This window comes from Spea bombifrons, chromosome 5 (assembly GCF_027358695.1).
Source record: "Spea bombifrons isolate aSpeBom1 chromosome 5, aSpeBom1.2.pri, whole genome shotgun sequence".
Classification (NCBI taxonomy): Eukaryota; Metazoa; Chordata; class Amphibia; order Anura; family Pelobatidae; genus Spea; species Spea bombifrons.
Window position 1 is genome coordinate 17453368 of NC_071091.1, and position 12610 is coordinate 17465977.

At 38.1% G+C, this 12610-nt stretch overlaps 2 protein-coding genes across 6 annotated transcripts in view; one reads left to right on the forward strand and one right to left on the reverse strand.

Moving 5' to 3' along the window:
- Positions 1-5428, forward strand: part of DYNC1I1 (dynein cytoplasmic 1 intermediate chain 1) — a 144863-nt gene extending 139435 nt beyond the window's left edge. For all 4 annotated transcript variants that reach the window (XM_053468406.1, XM_053468407.1, XM_053468409.1 and 1 more), the window contains one exon: positions 5138-5428. In XM_053468406.1, coding sequence (XP_053324381.1) covers positions 5138-5245 — 108 coding nt within the window. In that variant the 3' untranslated portion in view covers positions 5246-5428. The remainder of the gene's footprint in view (positions 1-5137) is intronic.
- A 5798-nt stretch (positions 5429-11226) lies between these two features.
- Positions 11227-12610, reverse strand: part of SLC25A13 (solute carrier family 25 member 13) — a 60494-nt gene continuing 59110 nt past the window's right edge. For both annotated transcript variants that reach the window (XM_053468412.1, XM_053468411.1), the window contains exons 17-18: positions 12508-12598; positions 11227-11718 (exon numbers count right to left, since the gene is read on the reverse strand). In XM_053468412.1, coding sequence (XP_053324387.1) covers positions 11526-11718; positions 12508-12598 — 284 coding nt within the window. In that variant the 3' untranslated portion in view covers positions 11227-11525. The remainder of the gene's footprint in view (positions 11719-12507; positions 12599-12610) is intronic.

The window sequence follows — 12610 nt, forward strand, 5'->3', positions numbered from 1 at the left end:
GTTTATATATTTTGGCTTGTGTTCCAGATTTGGGCTTATGAACATGAAAACCAAATGTCACATATTTAGCACATTCTTGGCTGGCTTTGATATTTTGTTTTTTTAGCATAGTGACTGAGCACAGTGAATGTTTTGTCAGTATTTAGGGGTTATGTATTAAGACTTACCCTGGAAAATTTGCATAGCACTACATTTGAGAAGGGTAAATACTGCTGCGTATAAATCTGTCATCACCCCCCATGTGTCGGTGAAATTGTACAGACAGCTACAAGCGAGAGATTGAAACAGGGAAATGCCCTTGATTTTAGACGGAATAAAACATAATGATTCAAGTGACAGCCGGCTGATACAAATGTATCTAATTTGTTACTTTGGGCTCCCAGTAGAAGATGAATTAACAAAATATTATGTTCGGCCAGTTATAATACGCAGTTCTTTTGAGCTTAATCTTATTTCCTTGTGACTACTTTCAAAGATAGGGGCTATGATATATTTGATAGAAATCTTAAGATGCAATTCAAGACACAATTACCATGTGCAAAACAATTTACATGGGTTCATCCTGTAAACACAGTTTTAGGTAGCTAGCTTGGTGTGCTCCATGAATGCAGAGTGGCAAGTCACTTAGATGAATTGGCTAATGGGTGGGCAGTTGTTGCTTCCTGAGAGCAGCTTGGCGCAGTGTCCAAAATTGGAACCAGATCAATTTTAGGAGGTGTTTAACTATACAATGTGTTCTGTTAATATTTTAAGAAATATGTTAATTTACAGGAGACTATTTCTGAAATAAAAATTATTTATAATTCTCAACAGTCAACTAGGTTGACAAAAATGAAGGCAAAATAAATGAGACTTTTTGCCCCTTCTTGAAGACTTTGGCTTGTCCCCCTGAATACAATAATCATATTATCCTGTCCTTAGAGGAGAGTTCTATTCCTTTAACTAGTTTGGTTGCCTGTCTATTGACTCTTTCCAGTTCCATATGTTTTTATTCTGATCTGGTGCTCAAAATTGTACGCCCAATTCAAGTTGTGGTCTTACCAATGATATATAAAGGCGATATTACACTCTCATCACTTACACTCATCACCATTTATATACAGGATAACAAAGATTGTGCACTGCTGGAAAGTCACAAACTCTTCTGCACAGTGGATTTTCCCAATAAGTAAAAGTTCTATTTGATTAGCATGCTTGCTTTTCCCCCCAAATGCACACTTTTACACTTTAAAGCAACCCTCTGTATTCAAACAAGTCTCAATCTAACTACAAACACTTTGAAATAATTGTCAATTTAGATTAAAAAAAAAATAATAAATGTGTTCATAAATCAAATTATAATAATTGAATAATTTACTATTAAAGGGACAAAGCTCTCGGGAGTCGAGACAAAGTTGATTCTGCCCTTAGGCGGAAAATGCATTTTCCCAGTTGTCGGGTGATCAGTTAAAACTCACCTTCCTAATGTGGAATATCCATGGTGATACTGGTTTTAATCTAGTAATCATAGCCGTAGCGTGAGGAACATCACATGGCAGGCAGCGGTGGCGCTTCCCACACATAAAGGTAGACCTAGCCCTAGGCAGCCTTAAGTGGGCAGGGGGTAGAAAAGGAAGGGGGTTGGTAGACTCATGGCCAAAACTTGCTGCCCTGTCTGGAAAACGAAGAAACTCTGAGTTGAACTGCAGAGAGTTCCCAGGTCTGCTCTTAAGAGGGAGCTCAAGATTTTTGTAGAAGCTGTGGGTTGGGAGCAGTAGTTTTCCAAATATTGTAAACCCTTAAATGATTCAATCTAGTAATCTAGTTTCATTCATATTTTATTACAGATTATGAAGATGATCTGGTTGTTTTTGATAACGCACTTAGTTGTCCCAGTTCATTGATACCATACAGTATGAAGACCTCTTGCTGTATCGCTCCCAGGTCTTTGAATAGTTATTGTTCCATAGTTTCTGGGTTTAGATTTGGTGAGTCTCTGGATGGACGTCATTACCCTTTAATCTTACCATTCTCTACTGCGTGCTAGTGCCTTCTGCATAAATCCAGCTAAATATATTTGCTCATCTACATCTGGCAGCGACCTCATGAGTTGTTTCTTTTCAGGCACTGTTTCACTTTTTTATGCTGTGTAAATGTCACATCTAATACCATTTTACATTGCAAGGGAATTCTTAATTACTCTTAAATGTTTGTTTTTATGGTTTGTAATTCCATTCAATTTTAAATCATACGAATTCACAGCTGTGTTTCCACAGTGCACTGAGGAATTGGTACACTGAAAAGAGGGATTTAATGGCGCTTAATACCTTCGTTTAGCTGAAACTTGTGAACTGATTTATATCATTTCAGCGCACGTGAGGCAGGCGATAATAAATACCTACTTAAACAACTATTAACATAAGATGCAACACAGTAAACAAAATGCTTTGACTCAAGAAACAGTTTAACTCGGGATTAGAATTAGACATTTTAAGAACCATTTCTTATGTTCCAGAATCCTATATATATTTACATTCGAAAGATTCCAGACCAGAGTTATCCATAACCTTATATGAAAGTGATTAAGCAGCATCCTACTCTAATTGATATGTGATTAATTACATTTTTGTGATGCAATTTTTGTACCATGGTTGCCCATAGTATATAAACACAATGGCGATGTATGGCCAGCAGCTTCTCATCATGTCTTCCCAATTCTGAACATTTAGTAATTCCATAGTCCAGGTCTACATAATATGGACCCCTCATAGCTAGAAATAGTAACTGAGGCCTGCCGTCATCAGCTCATTCCCTCAATTCAGACTGCTTACAAATTCTACACACTTCTGGTATTCATATGCTGGTAGTAAGAAAGCATACGTAGATAACTATCACTAGCGACTGCATTCAGCAGGCAGGGCTCCTTGTTTCTAGTTTAGAAAAAGAACTGGCACTTTAACTAGCTTCCTTAAATTGTGTTGTAACCAATGCAATTAAATCAGATATAATGCTAGTTTAAAGGCTATGATGGGCTTAGTACTAGACATAAAAATATATCGGTGTACCTAAAATGTGAGATTTGAAAAAGAAAAACAAACGTTATTGCATGCGCATGGAGTTTGTGCTTATGGTACAATGATCCATGTTTTATAGGCACAAGCAGAGACATTAATGATGCTCATGTGTTGTGTGATAGGATAAATACTCCCTTATCTTGAACAAAAGTTGGAATTTACAGTGGATAAAAAGAAACATATAAAACAATCCCTTTTGTAAAATTGCCATGTTCAATAATGATTTTAATTCTCAGATCAAAAATATAACAGAAGGGCAACAGGCGGACATGAGCATTGTCAGCAGATTGTGGCTTAGTCCTTAACTTCTGAAACACATTTCCTCCAGTTGAGTTTCATAACCACAAACACACTCACATTAATATTTTCTTACATGTGGTTATTTTTAAATAAAGCAAGCAGAAGGTCGTCAGACCACATCATAATAGATGAAGATATTCCATAATTCATCTGGCATCTGTAGATATTTTCTATTTAGAACCATACGTGTCTAAAAGTATCTTAAGATCTAGTACAAGTACCCTCCCCTTCCTATATTATTCAAGCTTGTGTTTTAAGAATACTTGGCATGATATTGGTGGTGTTGGGCAATGCATCATGTCTCTGCTAGATTGGTGGAAGGAGGCCACTGCAATTTGTGTTCTCCTGCAACCGAAGAGTCACTGCACCTTTAGAGCAGAGTCAGAGCCTCTTCAGCTGGCCTACTGTGAGGCCATGAGGATAGTGGCAGCAGAGTTTATGAAGAAGAGATTGCCCCTCAGTTTGTGTAAATCGATCCATTCACGGTGCAAAGAGCATATGGGCCCTTGACAGTTCCCACACTCTTTACAACCAAGTATACCAAGAAAGTATTGAAGATAAAACTCTTAATAAAAACCACAATGTTCTTAAGATTCAGCAGAAACTTCAGTTGCCCCAGTTGATTGTTCCCTCTGTTTTGTTTACTAACAGACGATTCATAGGTGCAAGGAGGATTCCCCTGACCTACAGCAATTATTGATCCACACGTTCCTATACGTAGACATCTCCATACAAGCATATACATATATTACGAATGCACAGTCACCGAGGCAACTTATTAATAAAATTATTCCAAGCAAGACGGTAAAGTTAGCCAGTGGTGAACTTGCAATGCCAAAAATGTTCCATAATTATACGGGTAAGGCCTGCAATTACTGGCTTGGATGATATCTACCACTCCCTGCGCTATAAATATATATTTCCTGTCTCTTCCCTCCCTGAGTCCTCCATCTATCCCTCTTGGTGGGGATGTGATTTCTCTGTGACTAATGCCACTCAAGGGAGCGGGAAAAACCAAGCATATATCCTGCCATCCACCTAGCGCAGCTCTAAACTAATTCTGCAAAAATCTGTGGGTGCTCACATCTGGAGTAGAGTGACACACTGCAGATGTGTGGGATGAGTTCACTGCATGCAAAGCTTGCATAATTATAGTTTCTTGCTGGCATTTTCCATATATTAAACCATAGATTTTCCACCATAAATTTTCCATAAGCTTAACACATTTTGGATTATTCCTAAAGTATAGATGGTTGATCCGCGGTACGATGCTATGACTCTATAAGCATTACATGTAGCAGCCTCAGTCTCCATTAATAGTGAGCAGCCAGAGCATATATCACTGTCTCTTTACAGACGTCATGTAGAGGGACTGCCAAAATATATGCTACGGTACTTCTCTCCATATGCATTAGACGAGGGTTTCTTTACACCTTTGTAACAGCTGAACAGAGGCAACCCTGCTAAGCAGGTAGTGCCAGAGCAAAATGCCCCTCAGCCACTGAATCACTAAATCTTTTGGGGCGGATTATATGGCATCAAACTGGAAATCCAACACACTTCACTCTAAATCCTGAAGGTCCAACCCTCCCAGCTTCTGCCGCACAGTGACCTTGGCTGGTCCAGTAAAATCTATAGTTATTGTATAATTATTAATTTCTTCTATAGGGGCCACCAAATCTAGACTCCGTCAACCATTCATTGAAAAGTATTTGTTAAAAACATTATAAGAAGCCTGCAACCGTTGCAGCTGGTTTACTCCATTTCTCCTCTCTTCCCTTCAGTTTGCTGTTCCACACAGTGATGAATGGAGCCGATTAGCCCGTACCTTGGTGGAAATACGTGCTAACAGAGGAGACGGCGAGGAAGAAGCGGCTGAGCTATCAACCTGATTACAGGACATACGGCTTCTCAAGCACAGTATTTATCTGCAGCTGAATGTATGAGTGTCATCTGTTTTTGCTGAAACATTCTAAAGTGGCAGTCCTTTTCTTTAAAGCTCCTCACTCAAAGAAGTGGCTTTTTTTCTGTATTTTATTTTCTTCTGTTGTATAAACTAAGTGGTTACAGGAAAACTGTGGCCGTTAGATGGTCATCTTTTCATCAATGGGTCTGTATGTTAATAGAATAATGTATCCATAGAGGTATCTTACCTGTGCGCTGGAAACTTGACATATACTGACCTTTATTTATCATGGCCATAAACCGGGCCTAGAACACAACAAGCTGTGAGTTGTACTACTGTTGTATTAAACAACGGTTTACTTTTAAAGGTCTTGCCAATTTCAATTTACTAACAGGCCTATTAGAGCACAACTTTGAAATCTATACACTCTGGACTGTCGTATAAGAATTGGGGTGGGTGGGTGGGGGGGGGGTTGTTAAAGGAACCGACTGCACATTCAAGGTTCTAGTATTCAAAAGTATTAATAGCACATGTATTAATCTATGGGCATTGTGGTTGATTATGTTTTAATACAGCACTAAAGGATTTATAATTTTATCTCATTTAAAAAAAAGTTAAAACATACAATTTTAAAACAAATTATTTCCTTGTGCATAAAATTTTTTTTTTTGCAATCCCTCAGACCACAGTTGGCCTTTCCATGGCCTAGATTATTATAGATTTTTTTCTGCCCAAACTGTCATGTCAGCTTATCCTTTATTGAGGATGCCGAGGGGCAGTGCCTCTCCGCAACCCAAACAAACTCAAACAGCCCTTCATTTCTTTTATGGTGCCAAGTGTATTGATCAGTGACCAGTCCTAAAATCTAATTTTTTTTTTTTTTTTAACCACTTGAAGTCTTGTGAAAAGACCTTGCACGAGTGAGGGGGCACTGGGATTGTGAAGCTATGGGCTAGGACAGAAATTTTCTGTACCTGGGGGGTAAAATAGCAGAAATTCAAGTCCCAAGACAGGCACTGGCATACTCCTAGCATGTCTAATGTCCAGAGAGCCATTTAGAGAGTGTGGTAGAGGAATGGCCGGGGCAGAGCTTTACGGATACATCATATGTGTCTCTTTATGAATTTATTAAGTAAGGAATTTAGAAGCAGGATAATGTATTTTGTTTACATGTGTTATTTACAGACATTTCATGCTGTTTATTTACCGGTTATTGTGGCTTCTAGGACTGTAGGACGCTGTGATATACTCATACCCAGCAAACCCTACAAGATCCTAGAAGAGAAGAACGTCAGAGGAAAGGCAAACACGGGCTTTTGTGTCCTACAAAAGGACACCTGAAAAGTTTGTGTTTATGGGGTTTCTGCCTGAGCAACAAAGGATATACCAGAAAAATATTGCCTAGAGGGCAGAATAGCATGTAGAGCATATAATAAACATTCAGTGTCAATTAATGTGACACCATAGCTGCTTTTAGATCATAAGTCACAAAATCTGACTACTTTATCTTTAAAGATCTGGATAACGTGCAAATTTTAATGCTTAAAAACATATGGTTAAATACGAACGTATACAGTATGCAGAGCTGGAAAAGTCACATTTAATCTACTTGAAGCTAGATATGATTATGTGCAGATGTGGTTTCCTTTGCTAAATTGGACTAAGCCAAAGACTCAGATGTGGCATTTCACGTGGTTACTAACATTGTGATATATCAGAACATCACTGCTTCTTATATATTGCCGTCTGCTGCATGGAACATATTTATATGAAATAATTAAAATAAATGATGCAAAACAAAGGAATGAGAGTTACCTTATCTCTGAGCTGAGGGAAAGTTGAAATACACTGCAATTTACAAAAGGCCGTTTCTACGAGGTCTACAAAGTTACAAGGAGAATTGGTTTAAATAGCCATTAGTTTGCAGGATCTGGGCAATATTTCTTTGGGAACATACGATTCCATGCGAAGTTACATTAAACAGTTTGAAACTAGACTGCGGTCCACAAATGACACCAAGGAGACCCATAAAACATCATAAAAAATGTCTTTCAGATTTGAAGTTTCCTTTTAAGGATAATATATGATGTTTGCATGGATCCTGCCCCAAAACATAAGAGCACAGTTCAAATCCAACATTCAAGGAATTCAGGAAAAGAAATGTTTACGTTTTTACATAGAAAATTCTTAAAGCATCCAAAAATTATCTTACATGCTACTAATCATCGAAGATGAATGTCTCGCTGACAAGCGGTTTTTATAACTTTGTCGTCCATCTTGTTAAATAAGAAAATAAAAGGAACATGCATTTTACTGTTGGCATGCATTATTAACATTTCAAATATATTTAATGTGGAAAATATGCTGTGTTTTTATGCAGTGTGAAAAAAAAAAGCCAATCAAATTTTTCAAGACTGTTTTGATTGAAATACTTCCCCCCAAGGCACTAAACTTTATTTCAATAGACAATAAAATGTAATTCATTATGGGTCTAAACGATATTTCAATCTGGCACGAGAGCTACGTATTTCCAGCATCCCTGTATGATTAATTACCGAGCGTAAAGAACTGAAATTTATGGAGGAGTTGGACCGAAATATGAGAAATGTGTCGACATTCTTTTCTACAAAGATCCAATCAAAATATCTAAGCGCCGTGAAATGCACTAGGCTGGTGAAGCCATGATCAGTAGGCAGTGGTGGTGTTTGTGGTCGGCTAATCAATGTTTAGCAGAAAAGGCCCAGAGGCTTAAGACTAATATTTTTTAATATTGGATCTCATATTTCCCCGAAAGAGGCAAGCCAACACATTTGGTTGCAGGAGTCTTGTACAGCATTGAGAAAGTATGAGTATACGTGTGTATTAAAGGACTACTGTGGGTTCAAACCACTGGCCCCGTATGAGGCAAACAGCAGCTGTAGAACCTCTGCGACTGGCATATTTTATAGAATTGTTTCTTGAGATTTCTGTCACATGGGTCTTATATAGTCTGCAAAATGAAAGGGTCAGTCTGTTTAAATTAAGTTATATGGGATATTCGGCAAGAACCTGTAAAAACAGAGTACTTATGAGAGAAGATTTCTACGTGACTTTTTTGTAGAATAGTCCATATACTCTATATTCTGAAAGACCTTTTTTTGTAAAACAGATTCCCCATATATCTTCCCCTCTTTCAAATATTTTTGCTCCGTTGGATTTTTGTCCATCTAAGGCTACTCATCGAGGTCGGTGATGTAGAAACTTTTTTTGTGCCAACCTAAGTCACAGGCTTGGTGAGTTTACAGGTTAGGCGAGTCTCGTTACCAGTAGCCTTGATGCAAATATCTTACTAGCCAAGTACACAGTCCCGGGCTTCTTGTGAAATCATTAGCACTTGTTTATTCAGATCTAGTGTGCAAATAGTTCCGGAATGGTCCTGGCCAGTACTTACTTTTAGGAGATGCTGCAGCTCCAGAGCTCAACACACACTCCGCGGAGCTGGAGCCGAGTAGCAGTATAATTAAACGTAATTTCAATGTAAGGGATTACTGAACCGAAGTGGCAATGCCATGGGTAATGAATTCCTTTCCTTCTAATCTAAGGCTAACCAAAACAATTCAATGTGGGAAGCAGCATGAAGAAGAATTGTTAGAGAATACTCACCCATTAATGAAAGACGGGTACCCTTTAGCACCCCTTTTAAAGCCAATACAAGAAAAGTGCCTTTTAATATTTTTTTTTAAGGGACCACACACACCCTCCCCCGACTTAACTTGCTACATATAAACCACAATACATTTCATTATTCTCCTTTGTTCAGATGATTTATTAGACCCACACAATGAAGTCTTTAAGTATATTGAATTGCAATAGCAATAAATTCAATGACCACTTTTAAGTAGTTTGCAAGATGCAGATTTGTTTTCTCTCGAAGGTTTGATACTGCCTACAATCAACATTTTGATATAGAACATAAACCGTATACGGCTACGAGTAAAGTTCCACATTTCTCGGGACCCACAACCTTCACCACACAATCAGTGAAATTATTACACTCTATAAGGCAATTTTGTATACAGTACATGGATTTCCTATTTATTCAACTAAGCAGCAATTGACACAATGATAATGATCACAGATTTTGACATGTTCCATTAAATTCTCTATCTGCCAGAAGAATAACAATTTACCACAATTTGTAAGGCCAGGCAATGCTTGGTATGCAGCAGCCATGCTGGTATGATAGGAGCCGAGGATGCGCAATGCTTTAAGACCACTTCCGGAGGGTTGCCAAAATGGCCATTTAAAAACACTTCTGAATTAACACTTATGAAAAAACACTTATTACTAGTTTCCTACCGCTACTATGCAGAATGTTTACATGGAACCAAATCCAGGCAGTGTATGATGTATACATATTACTAGGCTACTGGTTGGCAGTATATAGAATTCATAGGTTTTAAAATGGCTGGCCTGTCAACCCTATCCCTTTTGGTGTTTAACGTGTAAATGGTCATATTCCCTAAGCAGTGCTCAAGTGAATAAAAGACATTTTTTTTATTAACCAATATTAAAGTGTTCAAAAATGTCTCTTGACCTGATATTTGTTGTGTTTTTTTTTTAGTTGCAGGCTTCTACTAACATATTGCTCACAATCCCCCTGTCTTCTTATTTCTTATTTAAAGATCTATAGCATGTTGTAGAACTGATGGGGAAATTAGGAGAGGGTGGTGAGAAATGTTACATTTTTCTGTGTCTTATTAAAAGGCGCTATTGAATCAGTTTGTGAAAATTAAACTAAACTTATGACTACCAACAAGCATGGTTACCGAACACTGAGATGACAAGGCTGCAGCCAACTGACCAGGATAATTAAAACAATTGTAACTTATTACAAATGCAGAGGTAAATGAAACATTTGTACATAAAACCTGCAGAATAATACAATTCTGATAAAGCCATTGTGCGTAGGAATTACTTAAAAACTGTTTCAGATTTTTTCTTATTAGACAAGTAACATTTAATCCAGAGAACCGACATGGTTTATGATCACATCTCAATCTTTATGTCCATCGATACGACTATTAACAAAAGTTCATGTTGTGAACACATGGTTTGCCTTTAAAGAAATCAAATTTAACTATTTTATTTTCTACACTTTTATTTGTAGTTGTCCTTGTGAGATTTAGTGACCTTCCAAGAAATTGCCACCTTAATGTGCAGAATGAATGATGGTTTATATGGAAGGTGCTACTAGCGGTAGGCAATAGACAGCTCCCATCATGACTGTGAAGGGAGCTGTAGCCAGTAGTAGCCTAAGTGCTTAGGGTTACCTCTTAAAAAAGTCCACCTCACAACTGAGGATCCTAAAGGGTTTATTCACTAGAGTAGTAAAAATGCAAAATGTGTTGGCTACAATGGTGGGGCTCCTGAGATTTATTTTATGCATATTGCCAAAATAAACAGGACTTAAAGGGGCCAAACCCTCCACTGGTACACCCGGATCAAGGCCAAACTTAATGGGGAAATAAAGTATACCTCTAACTGGAATTTAGTTATTAAAATGTACGTTTCAAGGAGTTTTACAGTTTAAGCTAATGGGCTTCATTAAGCATCATGAAGGGTCATCCCCAGTGAGCTGCACCTGCAAAGGAGGGCTTGGCTAGCCTTGCAGAATGCATAGTTTAATGAGATCACATCATTTGGCAGCACAAACTTACCAGGATGGGTCCTTCATCATGTGTAATGCTGTTAGTAATTTGAAACTCTTCTGCTAATTAACACTTTTGTGGATAAACCCTGGAAGGGTCAGCTGTAGATGACATGAAATCTTTCATCTCACCAACAAAAATTTTATGGGGCAAATAATGATCTGCAAGAAAATAACAGCCCTGTATAAAGCAAAGTTAAATCAAGTTAGATCTCACTTTATGCTTCATATAGGACTCTTTCTTGGAAGGAGAAAATGCCATTTTACCACAACTCACCTAATTTTAAAGTATTTCTATTGATTGACCTGGGAATAAATAATTTGCCCTCAGGAAGGGATTTGACCTACCATCAACACACTATGTATATCTAATACATTCAGGGGTCAAAATGGAGCTCCAAAGCGGAGCTATGCATTTCCGAGGCAAACGCAATTAGCTCACGCAATTAGAGTATGAAAACCATACTAAGTGCCTAAATGAAAACGGGATTTTGTGTAAAAGACGAGAGAAATGTGTTAGCCTGACATTATTGTAACATATTCATGAAGTAACTAGATGATCCTTCTCACTGGTATCTCAAGGGATAGCAGAAGCAGCTGGTTTTGAGGTAGGTGATGGTGATGGTTGAAACCGTGGAAGGTAGAGTCCAAATTTACTTTCAATTCCAGCAAATGTGGCGACTGCCAACTTATATCCACCCACATGGTCAGGGTTTGGAGCAGGTAAAGTGATTCGGGACTTTGGAACAGGTTCTGAGCCTGATGGTTTCCTGCAATTTATAGAAAAGTATAGTCTCATAAGATGTACAAACAGCCACTGAAATAAAAGTGACACAGAAATCACCCCAACAAACCAAAGAAATCTCAGAATCAAAATCAATATAGGATGCTTTGAAGTTTTCTGTACATTTTAAGGGGATACACTGCACAAAACATTAAATGTACTCTTTACAATAACAACAAATAAATCTAACCCAAGCAAGTAATTGATACCACATTTTACATGGTTTTCTTTCCTCTGGAGTTTGAATCACAAATACTTTTTTTAGTAGCTTTTACAGTTTCTAGGGTTGCAGCCTATAACCTCCTGCTTGTCTGACACATGACAATTAAGTGTTCCCAGCTAAAATTACCAGTAGGGCAAAACTGCCTGTTAGAAATACATCGCTTCCATGACCTCAATGTTATGAAGAATACAAGCTACATTACCATACCTGCTCACTCAGGAAGCCCCCGCAGCCCAATAAGGTTTATAATGAGGTACATGCAGTTTGGGCTTCTGGGACAAAGGATTCTGGGTGATCGCATGCAAATAAGGTCAACAATTAAAACAAAAATTATTGTTGACCTTATTTGCACGTGCCTACCCAGAATCTCTTGTGGTTGTGGCAGCACCATGAGATTTCTGAGGGAAAAAACAAGCCTGCTGGCTTGTCTGGTGTCTGTAGAAGAGTGTTGGATAATGCTTCTACTACCCCCTTAATTTTAAGTGGAAGGGATTTCCATCACCTTTACCCACCATAACTTATGTAATGGTAAACAAATCACAAAATACTTACACGCCACCAAAATCAACGTAGAACCATCTCTGCAGCAACTCATAAGTTACCAGTGTCACACCGAACTGAGGAGAGGACCTGAACACACGAGCTGAAAAATATA